At 40.9% G+C, this 23835-nt stretch overlaps 3 protein-coding genes across 3 annotated transcripts; 1 reads left to right on the forward strand and 2 right to left on the reverse strand.

Moving 5' to 3' along the window:
- The first annotated feature begins 492 nt into the window (after nucleotides 1–492).
- Nucleotides 493–1569, forward strand: LOC137287896 (uncharacterized). Its single transcript, XM_067820273.1, has one exon. It carries the CDS (start codon nucleotides 493–495, stop codon nucleotides 1567–1569), a length of 1077 nt encoding a protein of 358 aa, XP_067676374.1.
- A 1064-nt stretch (nucleotides 1570–2633) lies between these two features.
- LOC137286829 (toll-like receptor 4) lies at nucleotides 2634–9769 on the reverse strand. Its single transcript, XM_067818839.1, has 2 exons — nucleotides 9710–9769; nucleotides 2634–6319 (listed from the first exon to the last, which is right to left on the reverse strand). Exon 2 carries the CDS (start codon nucleotides 6317–6319, stop codon nucleotides 3809–3811), a length of 2511 nt encoding a protein of 836 aa, XP_067674940.1. The 5' UTR covers nucleotides 9710–9769; the 3' UTR covers nucleotides 2634–3808.
- Nucleotides 9770–13157: 3388 nt separating this feature from the next.
- On the reverse strand, nucleotides 13158–20449 carry LOC137286830 (transmembrane protein 135-like). The gene is made up of 4 exons (XM_067818840.1): nucleotides 20060–20449; nucleotides 16911–17034; nucleotides 15420–15898; nucleotides 13158–14236 (listed from the first exon to the last, which is right to left on the reverse strand). Exons 1-4 carry the CDS (start codon nucleotides 20227–20229, stop codon nucleotides 13789–13791), a joined length of 1221 nt encoding a protein of 406 aa, XP_067674941.1. The 5' UTR covers nucleotides 20230–20449; the 3' UTR covers nucleotides 13158–13788.
- Nucleotides 20450–23835: the final 3386 nt, after the last annotated feature.

The following is a 23835-nucleotide window of genomic DNA, read 5'->3' on the forward strand; positions in this document are numbered from 1 at the left end:
GTGGGTATGAGATGGCTGTAGGCTGCCGGAGCTGAGAATGGAACGACTAGGCAGCTGGAGCTGAGAATGAGAGAATGGGATGATTGTAGGCTGCAGGGGCTAAGAATGGGATGGCTTTAGACTGCTGGAGCTGAGAATGAGAGAACTGGATGACTGTAGGCTGCAGGGGCTGCGAATGGGATGACTGTAGACTGTTGGAGCTGAGAATGGGATGACTGTAGGCTGCTCAGGCTGAGGATGGGATGACTGTAGGCTGCTGGAGCTGGGAATGGGACGACTGTGGGCTGCTGGAGCTGAGAATGACAGAATGGGATGACTGTAGGCTGCCAGAGGTAAGAATGGGACGACTGTAGGCTGCCAGAAGTGAGAATGTTATGGCTGTAGGCTGTTGGGGTTGAGAATGGATGACTGTAGGCTGTCAGAGGTGAGAATGGGATGATTGTAGGCTGCTGGGGCTGAGCATGAGATGACTGTAGGCTGCTGGGGCTGAGAATGAGAATATGTCGGGACTACACAGCATTTATGGAAAATCTTATCTTGAAAGGCTATGCCTATAAGATACCCAACGATAAATTGACAGTAGAATCAGGAAAGGTGAGGTATCTACCCCATCATGGCATTTACCATCCAAAGAAGCCGACGAAGATACGTGTAGTATTTGACTGTAGTGCCAAGTATGATGGAACATCACTAAATGATATGCTCCTGCAAGGACCAGATCTCACCAATTCATTGATTGGAGTGCTGACCAGATTTAGAACAGAGCATATAGCATTCATGGCTGATATCGAAGCCATGTTCTACCAAGTAAAGGTTCCGCCTCACCAGCATGATCTCCTGAGGTTTTTGTGGTGGCCTAATGGCGATTTAAGTGCAGACTTACAAGAATACAGCATGACAGTTCATATCTTTGGAGCAGTGTCCTCACCTAGTATTTCTAACTTTGTTTTGAGGGCTGTAGCTGACAGAGCAGAAAAGGTTTATGGACTCCCTGTTGCTGACACTATTCGGAACAATTTCAATGTTGATGATTGCCTCAAATCAGTCAGCACTGAGGAAACTGCAGTAAAATTAGTAGACAATTTGAGATCTGCATGTGAAGAAGGTGGATTTCAGCTGACCAAGTTCACATCTAATAACAGAGATGTTCTCAATTTGATTCCATCAGAGCATCGCTCAAAACATGTTCAAACTCATGACTTGAATTACGATTTGCTCATCGAAAGAGCGCTTGGAATGCAGTGGCATATCAGTACAGATATGTTCGGGTTCACAGTTGACTTGAAAGAAAAACCGTTTACTCGGAAAGGACTACTTTCAACAATGTCTTCATTACATGACCCTTTAGGTATTGTGGCTCCTGTCATGCTGCCAGCTAAGAAAGTCTTACAAGATCTATGTACAAACAAGCAGCTTGGATGGGATGATGAAATACCAGCAGAACAGAAACAAGTGCGTCAAAAATGGTATGAGTCGAAACGCAGCATGCAAGTAGGTATTGTTCTGATCACGGACCAAAACACACCAAGACTGCAGTGGCCTATGGGTCGAGTGATCGCAACTGAGTAAGACAAACGAGGACATGTGAGAAGCGTGGTATTGAGAACATTAAAAGGTGAACTACGGAGACCAGTGCACAAACTTGTGCTGCTTCTATCGTCATGTGAATACGTGACATGTAGTGAACAATGTTTATCACACATTAGTCTGATACCAGACATTTTGCTGTGGTATATTGTGTTAATTCTGCACGTTAGAAGTTTTTGTTAAACAGGAATGTTTAAGAGGCCGAGTGTGTACGTGCAGAACACTGAACACTCAACTTGATTTAAGTAAAGAAGTAAAGGTTTATTTTGATATTTAAAATTGTCAACACATCTGTGCAACTGCCTGTGGTGTAAAGGATTGTTCACTGAATTATTACACCAACCATTTAGAAACACGCAGTTTATAGGTTCGAATCCAGGTTGCTGACTAAACTTATTCATATTTGTAACAATTTACATCCTGGCAATATGATCACATGATCAGAAGCACATGGGCTCAGGCAGTCAGAAGGCCTCCGTGTTGCCAGCGAAACACACCGAGTCATGGCAGAACACAGATGTGAGTAACGTCTTCAATTTTTCTTCCTTCTATGTCCAAACGAGACACCAGAAAACTTATTAAACGTAATTGCTTATTTGCTTATTTTGAAATTAACGATTTGAATACATGTACATTTCATTAGGTTCAGTTGTATTGTTTACTCAAAAGGTATTTCGTTTCTTTTTTGTAGTTTTTCTGAACCTCCCGTCCACTGTTTTACAACGGTTGAACGTATGCTACAACGGCGATAAATGAAAATAAACTTTGGTGAGAGTGTTTCAGCCCAATGTGATTCTTGCCACAACATAACAGACGCCACGTCGGAATTCGTTTAGCTGAGTTTTTGCCAGAGAAATACACAGTAGTACACTGACACATTTCAGTGTGAAATTCGAATAATACCCCGACCCTGTTCACGTGCTCACCATGAACTATGTTTGAAGGACATTGGCGTGTTAGCGCGAAATTCAAAAGTCTGGAATCCATTGATCATTTTCTTAATCACATATTTGTGTTGACAAATAATATCATTCCAAAACAGAATATCCCCTATATGTGTTTATTGGTATACTTAATGTACATAAACAAGAGCATGTATGAATGTTTTCAAGTTTGGAAAGTGACACTTGAACAAGTTGATTTCCTATTACATTTAACCACCCTCAGCTCAGTTGATATTGATTCTGTTACTGCTGACGCCTTCGTTTCTTCCAGTGGACAGAGCGTCTGCTCGTAAGGTCGACGGTTCCATCCCCGATCTCTTCATACCAAATGATGTTAAAATATGGCATTTGCAGTTACCTGGCGCTAGGTAGGGTATCGATTTCAAACTCTGGCATGGCATGTAACTAAAATAACGATAATAGCCCAAAATGGTACAAGCGGGAGCACGTTTAATAAGTGCAATAACGCGGAACACGACTTTAAAACCAATTTCAACTCGTCTCTGTTAAATGTCCCACCAAATTCCTGTCTTTCCATATATTTACAGAAAGTGTTTGAGAAAGATGGAATTAATACCACGTGAAGTCGATTAAATCCAAAAACGATTTGCTTGATGTCTTGCAAGCAGACTCTTGTCTACTAAAACATTCTTTTGTACACTATCATTCCTAACTTCGAAGTCAAAATATCCACGTTAAAACTGAGGGTAATACATTCAGGCGTGAATCCGGAAAGGACAGTATGGGCACCTTTTGTGTCCCTCTGTTTCTCGATCTGATTCTTCATGCATGAGTGAGTAAAGTTTTACGCCGGTTTTAGCCACATTCCAGCAATGTTACGTCGGCGGGCACCAAAAATTGGCTTCACACATCGTGTCTATATGCGGAATCAAACCCAGGTCTTCGGTTTTAACGGGTGAAAGCCTTTACGACAAGGCTACCTCACCGCCACTGAGAATAATACAATACCCCTTGTAAAACCCTTGGTAAAACGTAAGTAGCTGTAGTAGAGATTGAAACTAATTGTCTTTGTCTATCACAACACACTGACATACATCGTTCCACAGTATCAAAACCTCAAATGCGGTTATTCTGGGAAAACAATATATGATGAGAAGCACACTTTAGGTTTATATGCGGAGATTCAAACCGAAGTCTTCGGTTTTAACTGGCGAACGCCTTTACCACAAGGCTACCTCACCGCCACTGAGAATAATACAATACCTCTTGTAAAACGTAAGTGGCTGCAGATGAAAACCTTATGTTCGAGGTTGAAACTAATTGTCTTTGTCCATCACAACACACTGACAGACATCATTCCACAGTCTCTCTTCATCGCCCCTGTACTTCCCAATGTCGAAGATGTATCTCTGCTCCACAACGTTCAGTAAGGTGGGAGGAATGTCCCCTCGTCTCACATCCTCAAACAATACCAGAACAATGCTCCCTGCGGGCATTCTCGAAGACGAATACACAACCCGGTTGACAATGAAGCGGCACCACTGGTCCTCCAGAAATGATTGGCTGAGAGCAAAAACTACATTCCAGCTGGAATCTATGCCGTCGATGATGTCTTCAGCAATTTGTCCTCCAGGGATGGTGTCTCTGTCCTTGAGGAATAGCTTAAGCCCATTCTGGTTCTCTAAGATACGCCTAACAGTGTGACATACATACCTGTAGTCGTCCTCACTGTACGCGATGTAAGCATCATTAGGAAAATCATTTCTTTTCAGTACTTTCTTTGATGTCTTGAAACCAAACATCCGTAAGATAATATTTATAAGAAGCGTTCTTTTTCGATGAATGATAAATAATAATATGATAACCAATACAATAACAGCATAACAAACAACGCTGACGGAAAGCCAAAAGCTTCCAACGCATTGCTTCCAGATTTCATCGTAATGTTCGTGTATGTAGGACGCATTTGTCACTGATCCGTCGTCCCTGGAACATGAAGAGTTCCTTGCCCTTGTCTTCACATTTGTCTTAAACAACCACACGACGAAGTCTAACGTTTTACACCCGCACGACAGGAGATTGCCATCAAGGTTTAAAGAGATGTTGTTCCTGGTGGCCAGTTCATCGAGCTGTTTCATTTCCGTTAATGAAAGTGCAGCGATTGAGTTGGAGCTGAGGTCAAGGTGACCCAGGTGTGGTGTTGTGGAAAGGTCAAAAGGTATGGATGAAAATCTGTTGTTTGACAGAATGACAGACTTCAGTGGAGCTCCTTGAAAGGATGGAGCACTGAGCAGTCGAAGATTGTTCGAGCTCACGTCTAGTGTGCGTAAGTTAGGGAAATATGATAACCCATGTTGCACGTTAGATAAAGCCTCTCCCAGGTCAAGGTTGGTATCGGACATAATCAGGGTATCAAGCATAGGGAAGCTGGATAACATACCCGACGATATACCCGCACAGTTATTGCCGGATATGTCTAAATAGGTAAGGTTACGAAGCCCACTGACTGTACTGCTGAACCTGTCAAGACCCGCATATGTCAGAGACAGATATTTCAGCGACTTGGCGTTATAGATAGTTACATTAGCAAAACAGCCAAAGTTCTTACCATTAATGACCAAAGACACCAGGGTCTCTGGAAGGGTGAGGCCTAATGTCGGGATTGAGATACCACACACCTCTACAATTTTCTGTTTAGTAGACTCCTGTGCTTTGCTGTAGGTATCTGACAAATTGAGGGAGACAAGATTTGGCATCAGGGATATTTCAAACAATATTTTAGGATCTCCGAACCAATCGTTACCAGAAAGGTCAACAACCTTAACACAGGACGCAAATAGAGACTGGTCATTAATAACTGAACTGTCAAACCACAACAGTTTACAGTTGATCATTTCAAATCTCTCCACGCAGACATCTTTCAGATTTGCTACGATGTTTTTACCTAATATTCGCTGATTCATTAATCCTATTTTAAGATTAAACAATTGAAAGATGTGATTAATTTTGATGGAAGTTATGTTTTTTCCTCTGAGGCCATACATTGCAGATACTGCCTCAGTTGGAGTTAATGTAATTGCATTTGACAAGATGACGTTCTTTACTGATCCAAGGTATCGAAAGGCATTTGGTTGTATTCTGACGAGAGGACACAGGTGAAGATCCAGGGTTTCTATGTGCGCACTGTACTGAAATGACTGGAAGGTATCATTATGTAGAAATGAAAGTTTGCACAGGCTAAATCCAAACAGAAGGCGCTTCAAACTTTTAAGCTTTGAAAATCCCGGACCAAAGGTGGTTTCGGTGAAGGTGTCAATTTTCAGTTCTTGAAGACGTTCTAGCTTCTGTAGGGCCTTTTCGGGATACGATCCTTTATCTCGAGGATCGTTGTTGTGCAGGTGAAGGATACGAAGCTCCTGTAGAGGGTGGAATACATCAACTGGGTAGATGTTGGAATCAAGCATCAACTGGTTGTCATTCAGATAGAGTTCTTGTAAATCAGCAGTTTCCTTAAACGCTCCTTCGTCAAGTTGTATTAGTTTATTAAACGATATGTCTAGATATTTTAGGTTCGGCAAATGTAGGAATTTCCCCACAAGGACTGTAATGTTGTTGTGACTCATATCTAAATGTGTTGTGTTTTTGGGAAGATTTTCAGGGATGCTTTCCAAGTTTCTGTTCCTACAATCGACAGATGTTCCATGATGGCGTAGATCAGGAGACTGGATGCAGCCAGGTGTTGATTCGACAGTCAGTGATTCATGGAGCAAGACAAATACCAGCACCAACACCCATGGGTCGTACATATTTCTTCCGTATTGCAGCATCTATTGGTTAGAACACAGATATTTATATATCTATATATGTATATCTGATTAAATAAGAAAACAAAATACAGCGTGTGTACTTAACCCTGCAAAGCTGCAGACCCTTACGGGCCCAGAATCATGAAACATTGTGAATCCTGATCAGAATGTGTAGGCCCTATATTTTAGCTACAATATACGTAATTCCCCCCAAATGAGTCAACTAACAGAGTTACAGTGGAAGCCGACAAAACCGGCATCTGTCCAATCCAGCAAGTTGTCAACACCGGTATAAAATCTTAGTCCCATCCATAGCTTGTACATTTACCATCAGTTCGACAATCCAGTAATTTGTCTAAACCGGATGATTTCTTTAGTCCCAGTGAGTGCCAGTTTAGACAGCTTCCACTGTAAATAGTTTACTTTAACTGTGTTGAGTAACTAGCGTTCATTTACAACATAATCAACATTCATGTGAAGATCCAAGTCTTTTGAAAAGTCTGTAATCTAAATTGTTTACTGCAAATGATAGTCATTTCACATACACGAGGGAAAAAAACCTAGAAATTACAGAATGATATTTGCTGAAAAATAATACTTTTAGTTAATGGGAATGACGAAGCTCGTAGAATCAACTGACGCTTTGCAAATTCTGACAACGGATCCAAACCTTGAAATGCCTCGTCTCTCATCCTTTCACGATTGTTGTCTGTCATAATATCTGCCATACATACCTTACTTGCGGTTGTATTGTGTTCCCAGTTCTTTCATTATCATCATGCATCTATTACTAAAACATACATCCTTTACCTTTTTGGAAATCTTAAATTACTTCCGGGTCTCCCTTGATTTTTAAAAAGAGAATATTGGCAGTTTGGGGTTTAATCATATACATGTAATAGGATTGTTTGGTCTGTATATAAAGATTGGCTTTAAGATTATGCTTCGGTGAAGATGAGATTTTTAGCATATATTATGATCCAGTAGGTTGCCTTATCTTAGAGCAAAAGCAAGACAGGGTCGGGTAACAACCCCTGAGTTTTTATGAAATATGCTGCTTTTTGAGATACCTTCTGCGTAAACTATACCTGAAAAAAAAAACTATGGGATATTTTGCAAAATTTAGTTTGGAACAGTTGCCTGATGTAAGTGGCTATATTTACACTGGTGAGTGTAAACTTCTGATGAGAAGTATATATTGATACCATGAATAATATGGTGTGTTGCGGGTACCTTTTTCCTTGCATATATGTTAACAAGATATTTCTGCGCTAGTGTTAATTAGAGGATCTTTGAAATAAGAAAGAAACAAAAACAAGAAACCTTTTAAGGCGTTGCATCAGTATAGCGTCAAACTCTTTGAAAATCAGATTATATTTACCTTATAATATTGTCCGAAAATATTTCATCAACACTTGCAAAATAAACGGCATGAACAAGACAGTTTCCCGGTTTACATCTAAAACTGTGCGATTAACTCCCTTACATATTGAATTTAATAAACATGACATTCTACATTAACAGACAGATGCTACTTAAAGATTGCTGCTTGTAATGAATCGACACATGCTCATTGTCTTCCTCTATGTTTTGTCGCAAACTTTTAAATAAACGTCGTGCTTTTCGGTGTGTAAGTAAATACATCTGGCCAACTTTCAACATAAATATGCATAGTATAAACCATTAGAATGACTTCTAAAGTTGAGTTTAGAATTATAAAGTGGTGTGACATGTAAAAATAAGCTTTGTTACATGTTAATAGAACTGCTGTGAATAGTGTCAGGTATCTGAAATATAAGACACTTGTGGCAATTAACATCATATTTAGTCCCTTACTTGGGTTAAGAGATTTAACATGCGCTTCACGACCGACCTTACTTCGGAGACGGTTCTATGTTTAACCTTCAGTGTTTAAAGTCCGTTTTGCTTAAAAACTCGAAAACTAATAAACATATAATACTCATAAAACATATGAAAGGTTGATCATAATTAAGACATATCTGACTTTTTTGTAGAAATAATTTGGAAAAAAAACTCAAAAGTAGTTTAACAGAAATATTATTAAAATTTTGACACAGTTCACTACTTGTTACGAGGGAGGGGTGCAGAGACAGGGACAGCCAGATGTGCGAGAGTATTCCGTGACTATTTCCTTGATATAAGCATGACAACAAATGAAGGTAAATGTGACGACTTATTCAGATACGTAAAACCGATAATATAGACTCATTTACATATTCGATTTCTGGGTGGTAGGCTAATGGTTGCAAAGTGGAGGGAAACTGATCCTGCGTATTCCTGATGAGTTATTTCATACATTAATCACTCTTAATGGGTGAAGTGTCAGCTTACCACTAAAATGACTTATTTTTATCAAGGTAATGTTCTTTCGTAATAGGACTTTGTCCCGGGGCAATCTATTTATCAATAAATGTGCTCGAGCAGGTCCGAACCCAATTACCTCCAAGCCCCGGATATGCAGTTCACAACTTGAGTCGTCAAGCGGAACGTGGCTATGTACGAAAGGAAAGTTGAACGAACACATGACACACGCTCTCGGATGGCAAAGCTTTGTCACTATCTAGGAGCGGCTTATTCATCCTTACATAGGTTACCAAACAATGTTAGTTTTCAATATGTTAGTTAGTTACATATTATTTGGTTGTTCACTCTTCGGTCTTATGTGATGTTATCAACGAAACATCAACCATTTTCAGTGTTCTTGCCGGTTTGAACCCCAAAACAGCATTGAATGATATCCGCGCTTCGGAGTTTAACAAATACAATTATAGATGATAGTGGTATAACCTAAACTTTGTGAAAATTAGAATGCGTTACCTCAAGACGTTACTGAAAACACACACACGCACGCACGCACGCACGCACGCACGCACGCACGCACGCACGCAAGCACGAAACAACAAACACACAAACACGAAGCAAAACAACAAACGCGAAGCAAAACAACAAACACGAAGCAAATCAACAAACACGAAGAAAAACAACACACACAAATACATTTATATATGAAAGTGGTGTAACCTAAACTTTGTGAACATCAGAACGTGTTACCTCAAGACGCTGCTGAACACACATAGACACGCACAGCGACACAGACAGACGCTCAGACACACAGACACCAACCACACACACACTGACATGAAACAACAAACACAAAGCAAAGCAACACACACAAGAGAACAATAGACACACGAAACAGCACACCCATCACACGTACAAAACAACACACAAAATAACACACACACACGAAACAACACACACACACAAAAACAACAACGCACACACGAAAGAACAACGCACACACACACACATTCTCACTATATATTCGTGCACGCACACAAACACATGCACAACAACAGCAAACAACATAGAGTAGATCACAATACTTACATGGATGTTACTGCAGCTGTGTATCTGGAGTCGCAGCGTCCACGGTCTAGATGTCTGTATGAATCTGATCACTCACGACATCCTGTTTACATCTGTCATAGTACACGAAGATAAGTAGCATGACTCACTAGAACGTGCAACTATCACAGTTCATTTCTATGATTTCCTAAGGAACTGCCGGCGTTTCCTAAAACTCTTAAAACCACCAAATCATTATTAACAAGACGATCTCAATGGCCGAGCGATGGGTTGGAGTGTTCGGGACGGAGCAAGTAGTATCACATTTCCTTGTAAGCAATGTCACTTGCATGAATCATCAAAAAAACAAAACAAAAACAACAACAACAACAAAAAAAAAAAAAAAAAAAAAAGGAACACAAGGAATCTCGTCCTAGTTCGATAGTTTTAAGGATAATTGCCCCCAAACCGGAAGCTGCTTAAAAGAGGTATTGAAATACGTTTACTTCTCAAACAGTTGATGAGCGAATGACCACAGTCCTAAAACATGCACAGGGAAATTAGTCACTGTAACAGGAAGTTTAAAAGTTCTGTTATCTGAAATCCACTAATCCATTTAATTTAATATTCCCCCCAAACAGGATATAGCCAGTGATAAACTGGTCACGGTAGATGTTAATTGCGGCATTATTACCATCAATATGACAACACGTTTTCACACTACCTTAAATTTGAACCATCTGCAACGTTGATACATTTTACATTTGCCTCTTACTATCTTTTGCATTTTTAAACACTGAAGACTTCCGAACCTTCCTTCGAAAATTGGCTCAGTTACTACTGATACTATATAAACAAGAGGCCTGGTGACAGGTCGTGATTTCTTCCACAGTGAAAACAAAAGTTATGTTGCATTTACACAAACGACTATCAATGAGATTATGAGTATACGAACAGGTTTTTGAGAAAAATATTCTTCGCGGTTAACATGAGGAATATCAGTAATTAGACAAAGAATGTGAAGTTCCGTGCAAATCTGTGGGTAACGTACACTCTTTGTAAACATGAGAGATATTACACAACAATTACTCTTTATGAAATGCTAGCCAGTTTTCTGTGTAAACAATATTCTGTGCTCACTGTGAACATAAGGAATATCAGAAATAGAAACAGATGCTAATAAGATGAGTATATGGATGGCAACTTCTTTCTATTGTCTAACACGACGTTTCTGGGTTACTTCTTCAGATGACATATGTATGTAAGATTATGGCGACAAGGTTTCTCGGTAATACAATCTCTGTGGTTGTGTAACAGATTACAAAACATAACACACAATAAGCATCTCTCGAAACTTGCATTTTGTTTTCCTCATAAAGGTTGCCTCTTTTTGAAAAGTGAAAATCAGAAGTGACCCTTACATGGTCACATGATTGTCATGTTTGACAAGTGAAGCCTAAATTTAACAGTGTTGTATAAGCAGGGTAGGAATAGGTATTTAGCTTTAAAAAGCACTGCCATCATATCTTTTACAGCATTTCTGTTTACTGTAATTACAAATAATTATGATATTACTAAATCAGTCATTAGATGAACCTTCTCTAAATATGGATTGGTCTTCCCTTTTACTTTAGCCTAACATTTCCACAGCTTCACATCTTAGTTTTGAGATAGGTTGGTGCTTAACTTCATATTTTCCTTATACATCATACTGAGGAACTACACTGACGAGCGTCCTACAATATTGCTATAATGTACCGTGTTTAAAGGAAATAATGATGCTGTTCTCGGACATGGAGCATATAATTCTATAGTCCCTATCGTGATGAATATTTGTTGCTGAATGGTGTATATAAATACTGCACTAAGTCTAAACCAACATTCAGTCTCTGGAATCACCATATTATACATTTATAAAACAAAAAATTATCTTCATAATATTCGATACAAAGGATTACAGAGATGTTCTTCATTTTCCTGAAACTTCGATAAACTTTACATGCATGGACTGTGCAGGGTATATTCGTTTCGGGGTCCGTATGACAGACTAGTAAACCCCTTGTAAAATTCGGTGAGGTAGCGATTTGATTAGAGTCTAATTGATAGACATACGGGGTTCTAACGTAGGAAATACGGTATCCTTAATCTGTGCATGGGCACATTGCTGAACAGCCACCAGTAAAATCGAGGGAGGAAAAATATACTTTGGACCAGGACATGAGTTGGAATAGCTCAACATTACTGACACTAGGTCAAGAACGCACATGCACATGTCTACCGCATTATATTGTTGTTATAGTGCTACCCCACTGGAATCCCATGCAGTAGTTGACACAGTGTTAACAGGTTAAGAGACACCCAGCCCTTGTTCTGTCTTCTTTCTGCAGGATGCACTGTAACAACAATGTACACCGTTTAATGTGTTTTGTAGGAGTGCATGGTAATACCAATACGTCGTCATATGCATTTCAAACGGCACGTTTAGCAATAAGTTTCCTCAGAGACGGTACATTGGGGAAAAACACATGCAAAGATTTTGCACACAATTTCATTCATAACAAATGTTTTCCTTCGTTATTCAATGACATGACGACATACTAAGCAGGGTATAAAAAAGAAACAGAATTCCTAACTATATGCAGCCTAAGTTTGATATTGCTGTTATTAGAACCAAAACATATATGTTTAGGGACTTATAATGTAGAAAATGTATAGTCATGCACAAATAGTGCCACTCACAGTCACACATATTTGATATATTCCAAATATATAACAATGCGTATAGCAATATGGGTACCTGAATCGAAATATATGGCAGTACAATTTATTTGGAAATCCTCAGCCGTGGAGGTTTGGTATAATACCTATAATTATGATAAGTCTCTAACTTGAGTTAGTCACGATATGACTGAAATACTGAGGATGTTGCTTAAAATCTTAACTCACTCAATCAGTCACTCGTATGGAACTATCGACTTTCGCTCACCAGTGAGACGCTCGATTACAGTGATACTGCCGCAGAGATTACGCGCGCGTCCAAAACACGAACTGACTTTAGCTCATGCCACCCCGGTTAAGACGCTATCCTTTGCAGTGAATATTTGGGCGTTATAACGAGGACTGTGTTATAAGCTGACAAGCCACCGTAGTCGGTCAGCCACCATGGTTATAGTGTGTAAGTGAGTTTAGTTTTACGCCAAACTCAGCAATATTCCAGCTATATGGCGGCGGTCTGTAAATAATCGAGTCTGGACCAGACAATCCAGTGATCAACAACATGAACATCGATCTGCGCAATTGTGAACCGAAGCCACGTGTCAACCAGATCAGCGAGCCTGACCACGCGGTCCCGTTAGTCGCCTCTTACGACAAGCATAGTCGCCTTTTATGGCAGGCATGGGTTGCTGAAGGCCTATTCTACATCGGGACCTTCACGGGTCGTTTGCCTGGGTAAACAACACGCCAAGACATGGCAGAGGTACTTGATTCATGAGGATGAAACTTTACATTTTACTGGATACTCACGTCATTGTTTGACCAAGGACCAAGCAAAACAGTATACTGTTGATAAATACTTGGGTAGCCCACCTTATGTTAGGTGCAAGGTAGCAGGTATACATCTCGTTCGCAAGAAGCAAAATTCTCCTCTAGTCTCATAAATATTCCGTAGAAAAGGGAGACGAGATTGAAACTGGCACCCCTAACATGGGACTGCTGAAACTGCCTTCAATCAAAGTATTATTCTCCAATGTTGGACGAGTTTAATCTCAACGATGCAACGAACGTAGTGTGAAGCAAGCAACATTGCACAGTGTGAATGAATGTACATATACAAACGTGAGAGAATGGTTCCAGTTTCAATGTATTCAAACTGATATGTACGACCAATTGCAAGTGTCTGTCAACGTGAACATAACATTCATATTTGGGCAACAGGACAATATGCCCAGCCTTCCTGAGTTACATCAAGCGAATATAAATAAGTGTTACAACACACTGACGTACACACTTCGTAGCACATTTCACTGCTGTGAATAGGACCCTTCAAGATAACAACAGTTGTTGGGACTATCAAACAAAGCCATCAAACGGTGTCATAAAGGTATAAAGCCGGAAGCGCATTACACTTTTTTAGCTTTCTTGCAGTCCGCTTTTCGCCTACCAACAAAGAAACGCAATAGTCCGTTGATAAGAGGAGTGAGCGACTCTGGCTGGCGTTCATATGCATGCATGACAACCATCATGGACATCGAATATAACATTACATAGCCGTGTGGGATCCGAGACAGGACCTTCACCTTTGACTTCACCTCCATATTGTACAGTGCATGTAGGGAATGGGGAACGAGAAACAACGCCAGCTCCTTCCGTCTACTTTCCCTCTCGAACAACACCCCGAGACCACACACGAAGCCGGCTATGATCGGGACAAAGGGAGGTAATGGAGGTGGCTTCCGGATGAAGTTACGCTGTAGACAAATGACGTACTTGGCCAACATGACCATTGTTGACAGGAAAGCACTTGACATGACCAGATTCCTTATCAGCGACAGGACGACGACCTTTGGTCTGAAATTTGAACAAGTTTTCAGAAGTGAAGTTGAAATTTGAAACCATAAAGGCAAGTTCCAGAAATGCAATTAATATAATTACCGTGAAGTAATCCCCATGTGCTAACTGTTTGACGCCGTACTAAGCAATATTCTAGCTATGAATGACGGTCTGAAAATGACCTACTCTGGACATCACCACCCAGTGAGTGACATCATGAGCATCTAAAAGGCAAATATTATCTTTAATGCATGTCACACCATTTCCAGCCTACTCCTTGCCCCTTCTGGTGAATTGTGGATGAGCGTCGATCTATAGCATACGTCGTTGAAAGCCAGATCTTTACAGAGATGTATGGCAGACTGTAACCTACAGGCGCGTGCGTGTAACATGTCGACTGTGCGAGCGCTGTTTAGCGAAAAGCCACGGAACCGTCATTATCAACAATTCAGGCCGATGTAAGGAATACAGTCTGGATCAACAGTTGCTACATGTATAATGACTTTTGCTGCTGGAGGTTTGATCAGGGTTACTGAGTATTGGAACATTCTGTCTCTGTATCCCCGCGGGAAGGCTCTTTCAGTATCATTCATATAAGAACATGTGTGATGTTATAACTTTAAAACAAAAATAAAGACAGACCTACACGCTTTTCATCTGACAAAATACCCTGGTCTTGCATTTTACAGTGAAAAGGTAGAAAGTGTGATTAAAAAGCCTCAATCGTAAATAAATATTTTACTTTACTGAAGGGCGCCATTACCGAAGGACACCCCCACCACCACCACCAAAAAAGAAAAAAGAAAAAAAAAGAAACATAGATAGGAAGATTTCAGAACATTGTTGTAGAGTGTACTGTTGTGTTTGTTGATTTACAGCATTCGGGTGTTACAAAGAGTCTTTCTGACCATCTCTTAAGATATGGATCTTATCTTTAAAATATTATGTTGAAGGTGGGATGTCGAAGCCTGTGTAGAAACATGATGTGCTGGCGGCAATGGTCCGGTCAAGACGAGCACGATTCTCATACATTAAAACAAATATTCGACAATAGTTATCCAAAGTACAGCCCATACCTCGACACAATAGCTTTCTACGTAAGAACCAGTGAAGCTGTTACTGTGGCTGATGTAATGAGGATTTTATGCCTTTATGAAAATTTATTTTATCAAAATACTGATATCAATATATAGGAACCTACTTCTCCACGATGAGGTGACGACGAAAGATGACTAAAGGGGTGACATGGATGGGAAAATACAGCTTCGCGAAAGATGATAAACTGCACAGGAAATCCCAGAATGCATGTCGGGTGCACGAGTCTGCGTGTAGACCTCCTTCCTGACAGGATATGAAATGGTCACTAGGCAACCTGAACAGGAGGTCCAGTTTCGCGTTTGTGTAGTCACGTGACCATTTCAAGACTGAGTGATAATACCCTTTGGCAAGAACACTGGGTCTCAAGGCCGTACAGTACACAAGGAAGCCACAACACAAACAGAAGGCCATTGTTTCACTGTATGGAACCTTTCGGAGGTGTTGACGGGTGACGAGGGTCGATACCCCGGCTCCTAGTGCCCGGGCAACAGCGAACAAAGCCACCACGCCTCTCCTGCTGTGGTCGTCAACGATGATGGTGAGTCCGGCCACGCCTCCTGCAAGTCCGTAGTTCCATCCATCCTGAAACACATGGCTAGTCACCATGACATGAGCGAGACAGTGGTGTTTTACAATAATTGTATACGTATTCCCGTAATATTACAACGTGTCAGTTTAATTTATGAAGAAAACCTGACGTGAAGAAGGAAGTAAAGCTGAGTATGGTGCATATGAATAATAAAAAAAAAAGCATCAAATGGTTGGTTTGTTGTTTAACACCGCACCCAGCAGTATTCCATGTACACGTATATGACGGTGGTCTGTAACTCAGACAAACCAGTGATAAACTTTAAAGGCATCGATCTACGAAATTTTAATAGTTTACAATGACGTGTGTCAGCGAGCCTGACCACCCGATGCCGTTAGCTATCTCTTTCGACAGGCATGGGTTGATAAAGACAAATTTCAGACCATATCTTTCAGCGACAAGGTAATCAACAGCGTTGCCCCTGACATCTAAGCTCCCATTGTTGCATGTCCATTATGATGCAGTGCCACAGTATAGCGACATTTACTGTTTCCCACTCAATTGAAAACGCCAATGAAACAAGATAGGTGTATTTGCAGGTCCGTGACGCTACCCTCTCCATTCGTAGAGGACGTCGGCACAAATTTACTCCCTGTAATTTGAGTGGGGGCGCACCGTGAAGTTCCGGGTTAGAATTGCAAGAATCAGCAAGGGAGTTATCTCCGATAAGATGGTCTAATATCTAATGTTATATATGGATTATCGTAATACACCTACTACAAAGAGTTAACGTCATTACTTCTCCGTTCGCTTTATCTGCCAGGCTAGCTGTTCTCGAAACGTTCGTAGACCTACGAACGTCTTAAGCCCATTCTTAACACATTGGGTACGATCAAAGTTAAGGATTCTTAGGGCTACGAACGTTTCGAGAATAAGGCCCAGATTTTCGAATCTATCTTAGTGCTAAAATAGTCGTAATTGTCATTCATTAACATTACCTTACGACAATGTTAGCGCTAAGGGAGCTTCGAAAATTTAGACCCAGGGAATGTAATGGGCACTCACATTGATTCCTCTGTATTTCTTGAGGAGGTCCACCGCAAGGTGATACACGCTGGGATACAGGCCCAGGAACGTGGAGAACCTGACGCAGTCCGAGCTCAAAATCTGTCCAGGGATCAGTGGTAGACTGGGCGAAGAAACCGATTCCATAAAGTTAGCATTACCATAGTACCAGGTATTGATGTCATTCAGGTCAGTATCAGTGATTGCCACGTGATTTATTATCAACTTTATAATGCCTTTGCTAAATGAAGTATTACTTTTCTCTCGGACATTAGTTTTATGGAACGAAATATCAGCTCAAAAATTTAGAAACTGGCATTTTATCGTATTGCATCTTATTTCATCGTTTGATATTTTACGCCGCATTTAGACATACTGCATAAGAGACCCACGTGAGCGATATTGCGAGCAGTCAGGCTATCAAACAATTCGTCTAGCCTCACCCACAGGCCCTCGTGTCACTGTGAGGATTAAGTACTTTTTAAATATAAAACTTTTGAGATGACCCCCGACTCGAAACGCTTCACTTGAAACGCTTCACAGTATAATAGACAAGGTCTAGTCGGGGAACATCTAAAATATTCATGCATATTTTTTTTAAAAAAATCTTTAATCCTCCCAATCACACGAGGGCCTGTGGTCTCGCCACCCGATCCATTCGGTGGCCTTCAACGATTGGCGTAAGTTGTTGCGGGTACATTCTAACCCATGTCCCAGGACACCACAAAATGGTTGCGATCAGCAAATCTAACACTGGTCTTCAGTGTGACCATCCAGCGCTCCATAAACTTGAGTTGGCGGTATTGTCCAGTGGTTAAAGCGTTGGCTCGTCTTGCTATACTCACTCTTTCTATCCACTATGCTAACCCACAATCTTAACAAGACGGGTATATTTTGTTATAATGTTTGTCAACAAAATTTAAAGTTGTTTAACAAACCATCATTATTTTCATTCGATACTGCAGGATTTGTGACACAGTTGTAGCAACAGCTCAGGTAACAGCCTGGTAGACGAGAGTCACGTGCGATATTGATTTCATCGGTCGGGGTGGTATCAAAAGTCATCACACTATGCTTCCGAATCGGACATGGAGTCGCTGTTGTCAGAGTCATCAGAGAGCACTCGTATGATAACAGGACTGATAGTCGCCTGTTGTAAACCGCTGTGAAGCCAGCACTGACGCTCCACAGCATTTTCAAAGTTCTCAGGTGACTTTTTTCACGTGTCTTGTCAAATCTTAGGCATGGATTCGTGGACTGGATTTGGAACATCTGTCATTGTAACCGTTGTGGTAATTTGGGGCAATGCCAGATTTGAGAATACCCCAGATCAGTTCAATCGGGTTCAAATCGGAATGATGACTATGAGTCGGTCTCCTTTGCTTATTGGCAGTCTTCTGGGGCATGCCTCTTCAGTGGTACCAACCCATTGTGTGTCTGCACGCAGTGTGGTTTGCATTCACCAAGTCTCATCAAGATAAACAGGCTCAAACCCTCTTCCCTCTTTTCACATATGCTGCGTAAAGAATTATTTCTTATTCGCACATCTGATCTTTCACTGAGAACTTGTCTCATTTCCCCGCAAACTTTAATGTACAGAAATCCGAACTTATGAGGCAATTTCCAAAATTGGTTCTTAGATAATGAGAGGGAATGTTGTTTCCATTTCTTTTTGTAATATGCGTAATATGACATATAAACTTCGGATTGTGTTCTGAACAAGCTGTTTTTGAAACAAATCAAGTCTTTCAGTTTTCGTGGATTTTGATACTGGACACTCGTTTGAAATGGGAGGTTAATAATTGCTTTAATAATGTTTGCTTTAATAATGTTTTCAATTGTTGCTCTGGAACCCCAGCAGCATAAGATGTGCGTTTAAGAAATTTATCAAGTGGCTAAAATGGTCTGCCCCGTTGACTTTCAGACTTGAAGATGTCTTTGACCTAGTAAATTAAAGCTTTCACATCAACAGTAAACTTTATTGTGTGAGACGAATCAATCGCTCAATCAGTAGGATAAACCGTCACGTGACAATTTCGTCCGTGCCTCTCGCTTACCTGGCTGTTACTAGTACCTGATCAGTTGCCTGTCGCAAATCTTGCAGTAACGAATGAAAATAATGGTGGTTTGTTGAACAACTTTTATATCTTGTTGACAAAAACTATAACAAAACTCTGCAGAGTTGGCGTAGAGTGAAGTAAGCAATGAAAATATAATCACTAAAGTATGTTTACCTGTGTGCGTAAAATACTTAATACACAAAAAGCATAAAATACCCATGCAAAACCTTGTCATAAAACAACTCTATTCTTAAATGCTAAATACCCAGTGTAATGTCAGCTTTCAGCTTCAGGTGAGTTTGATTTAAGGTTTACAGGCCGCCACTCCCACAAACTCTAAGATCACTTGTTCAGAGACCTAAAATTGTCAACTACGACTCGTTCATACCATCAGTGTACCGATAAAACTATTTTGAAAAGTGGAAAGTAAACAGATCAAAATATATTTCACCTGTTTTAAAAACATGTCGAGAATCCATAGAATTGGTCCAGTAGGTCAAGGTCAGAAAGATAATACTGGTGTTTACAGTCACAAGTTATTAGCCACACTAATCTTATCTGAACTTTGTGTTTGGTGGTCTACATTTATTCTGGTTACAAGTAACTGTGGGTGCACGGTTTGCAAAGATGATCACATACAACCCGTGCAAATCATGACACTTGGCCGTGTCTTTTCCGATTCGTGCAGGGACGATCATAGAAAACACCGCTATCTCCTGCATTTCGGCTTAAAGTGAGTGAGTTTGGTTTTATGCCGTAAAATTCAAGCAATACCACTGCGGGGGACACAAGAAATGGGCTTCATAATAATCGAACCCGGTTCATCGACGTGACGAGCCAACCCTTTAACCACTACCCTCATCACTGAGGCTGAAAGTGAACTGTACACAGACTTACAGTAGGTGTTGTATGTCAAAGCTAATCACTGAGATGAACATATCACATGGATATGTCACTCTATTTCAGTAGTGACCCAACTGTAATGTAACTCTTTGACACATTTGACATATACGTTGAGATAGAGTGCAATAGCTGGTATGCAAAAAGCTCTATTGAGGATTACACTTCTCCAGTAATCGTGTAACTTACCCACGCCGAAACGGATTTTTCGTCAGAGCCGTGACAGTTTTGAATCCGGAATACAAGGCCAAACCACTTGCAAATCCCCTGATGAAACGTCGAACAAACTTCCTAGTTCGTTTAGACATAATGACAGACTGCGATGATGTCGTATCTCGCGTCCCATCTCTCACCTCCATTTTGTTGATCACTATATCAGTGGACTACTACACCCTGGTTAGGACAGGTCCGACCATGTGACGACTGTAGGTGATAACACAGTGTTGATTTGGGGCTTACGCCCAGTAGAAGACTACACAGTACATTAGCCGTAGTAAAGCGTATAGGCTCAATAACTGTATTGTGTTTCGGGTCCCTTCTCGCGCCAGTTTCCAAACGCCCAATTCGGTTTTTTTTCGCATATGATTTTGAAAATTCTACCCAAGGCAGGTAAATCTAACCAGTTTTGCCCACAACGAAAGAGTTCACAATAACTGACGTTTGTTGCCTATTAGTCACACGGTAATAAATGTTGTCCCATATAGCTGGTTGATTGATTTGTTGTTTAAAACCGCATTCAACAATATTCCATCCATATGTCTGTAAATAACCGAGCTTGGATTATCAAACAATCCAGTGATCAACATCATGAGCATCCCTCTACACTAGTGGGGTACGATGGCATGTGTCAGCCAAGTCAGCGAGTCTGACCACCCGATCACATTAGTCGCCCCTTTTGACAAGCGTGGGTTACTGAGAACAAATTCTAAGGCAGACCTTCACGGGTCTTGTTTCATATAGGTCAAACGAACTTGGCATTCATTTCAATGTACACATAGGAATAGAATATCCTTAATTACACTGCAATGAAATCATGTTTTTTTCCTGTCAGTACGACGTCTTTTCTCGAGCAGAAAACACCAACGCTCTTTCTGCACTAAATATTTAACTGTGCAGATGTTTGATTTGAAGACAATTGTAGCTAAGACAATATCACCCAATAAGCGTTGCCAGATTTCACACTGGACACTCAATACGGCAAAACGACACATTCTGAATATTATATACGAACCTTTAGTGCAGTGTTTACAATACTTCAGTTTACTAACTGGCCATCATCCCGAACGTTAATGAAGATGAAATGACGAAACATTCCAGTTTAAAAATAGTTGACAGATAATTTACTGAAGGCCATAAGGACCTGAAACTGCCGGCCGGATACAATAACAACTGGCGCTGGGACTCCGCGTGGGCAGTTATTTCAAACGCTACTTTAGAGTATGTGTAGGTTGGATGTGTGGCGTGCGTGCGTGCGTGCGTGCGCGCGCGCGCATATGTATGGTGTGGGGGTTTGACACATGTATGTAGTTAAGGCTGAACGTTTCATGGCTTATATAAATAGTTGCGGGCATTCTTCTACAGCAGCCAAGAGCCAAGTATGCGGCCATATAATGTTATTCAGTTGAATATTTACGTTGTTCTAGGTAGACCAATGCTCAAAGACGTACTAATGTAGTCTTAGCCTCAGATCCTCATGCATATCTTTGTAATAGTTGTGCTGACCAGCTGAGGACGTCCAGGTAATCTGTATTTAACATCATACTGAAACACACCAGACAAGGCTGTCTCATGTAGGTACATATTTATGAATGTAACACAGGGTAAATATTTTACAACAATGAAATAGGCCCCCATAAGTACATGTGTCAGTCGTATCGACGAAATATTTAGAGTGGTTTCGTCTTACCGATGGGTATCAAGCTGTAACACGATAAAAGAAACTGAAACATTTGAATTTGTGATGTGACCAAAATACAAATTTCAGCAGTAGTCCAAAACAAGGCGATCAGGACGATTCGTTGGGTCACTTAAGAGAGTGTTCACTTCCCGCGGAGACGATCTATGTCGGAGCTACCCGTGTTATTGTGCTCTCTCCGTACTTGTGCTTTTTATTTGAGTCATGGAAAACAAGTGTGAGTTCATAAAGTAAGAAGGCGCATTGCCTGTAAGTGAGTGAGTACGTGAGTGAGTGAGTTTAGTTTTACGCCGCACTCAGCAATATTCCAGCTATATGGCGGCGGTATGTAAATAATCGAGTCTGGACCAGACAATCCAGTGATCAACAACATGAGCATCGACCTGCGCAACTGTGAACCGATGACATGTGTCAACCAAGTCATCGAGCCTGACCACCCGATCCCGTAGTCGCCTCTGACGACAAGCACAGTCACCTTTTATGGCAGGCACGGGTTGCTGAAGGCCTATGCTACTTAACGTTGTAAAGTTAGTAAACCAAACTAGATAACTTAAAGTTGTAAAAACTATTCAATTAAAACATGGAATTACAGTTTTTAGAAGAGTTATTTTCTGTAAGTTCTGTAACAGTTCCACGTATGCATGTTTCACACGAACAACAACAGCATTCTCTGTCCCCTATTTCATGAAGTTAGCTTGACCAGTCGTTGGTGCCATTTGACCTCCCGGGTCATGTTTATGTAGAGTAGCTCAAGTCAAGCTGAACAACCTGTAGGTGTTGTTGCGTTATGTAGGGTTCGTTCGGTGTGAAGGGGAATGAAAAAGGGCCGATCGGCTCGGGGTAAGTACATAGTGTGTAAATGGGGTAACTATGTTATGTTGCAGCAGTGTATCTCATTTGTAACCCGGCGTTATTCCGGACCGCTAGAGTGAGTGAGTGAGTGAGTGAGTGAGTGAGTGAGTGAGTGAGTGAGTGAGTGAGTGAGTGAGTGAGTGAGTGAGTGAGTGAGTGAGTGAGTGAGTGAGTGAGTGAGTGAGTGAGTGAGTGAGTGAGTGAGTGAGTGAGTGATATTGTACCAACGTCCAGGTACGGACTTTACACACTGCACCCATGGTTTCGGAGTGACCACTACGTATACTCTACCTTACCGCTCCTCCGAGGCATGGGACACTTTCGACTGCTCCATGATCATACAGTATAAATGATTTGCACACTGAAGTGGCATTGCCTCGTGCAGCGTTAACACGTGAAGATTGGGATTAAAACTGATAATCAGTAACGTCCTTTTTACGTTGCTTCGGGAGGTGAACTGGTGTTAAATGTCTCATGGCCCGCCTATTTCCTGTCCTACTTGGACTTTGGCTCCAGGATTACGTTGCCTACACGGACGGTGAATCATGATATATGCACAACTAGGCCAGTGATTACTCGGGGACAATGTGTCATGTTGTTTTATTCACCTCTTATTTTGATACGGTTTATACAATTAGGTCCTTTCAGTCTTGCGTGTTTAGTGGTGGACATGTACAGTGTCCCAGACTCAACAGAACAAATACAAAAGTAAGTCTGGACTGCTGCAATTCTGGACATTGTACTTTCCTCTTTCTGGATTCTACCCGTTTATGTAACTATACATGTTTTAAATACATGCAGGATATTTCTGAAGCGAAATGCCAGTTTATACTAATGGTACTAGGGTGAGTTTTCTGATACATGTGTACAGCCATATTCATAAAAAGACTGAGAAAGAATAATGTTTTTCCTTTCATTATAGACTCTCATTCAGCTTCTACTTGGATCAGAGAGGCTAATCTACAAAGTGAACCCGTGTTTTAGGATATCTTATGTGCGGGAATTACTATAAAGAGAACCTAACCGACGTTCGTCACCGTTTTCATGTGGACGGTATGTGCAATGTAGAGGAACAAACACGAAACAACGACGTTGAAAACATTCTGTAAGATGAACAGTGTGTCGTTTCTCCCGGACATTAAATGTTCACATCGATGGTACGTTTTGCCTACAAGCTTAAGGAATCTGAATTTCAAGT

Source organism: Haliotis asinina, chromosome 6 (assembly GCF_037392515.1).
Source record: "Haliotis asinina isolate JCU_RB_2024 chromosome 6, JCU_Hal_asi_v2, whole genome shotgun sequence".
NCBI classification, from domain to species: domain Eukaryota; kingdom Metazoa; phylum Mollusca; class Gastropoda; order Lepetellida; family Haliotidae; genus Haliotis; species Haliotis asinina.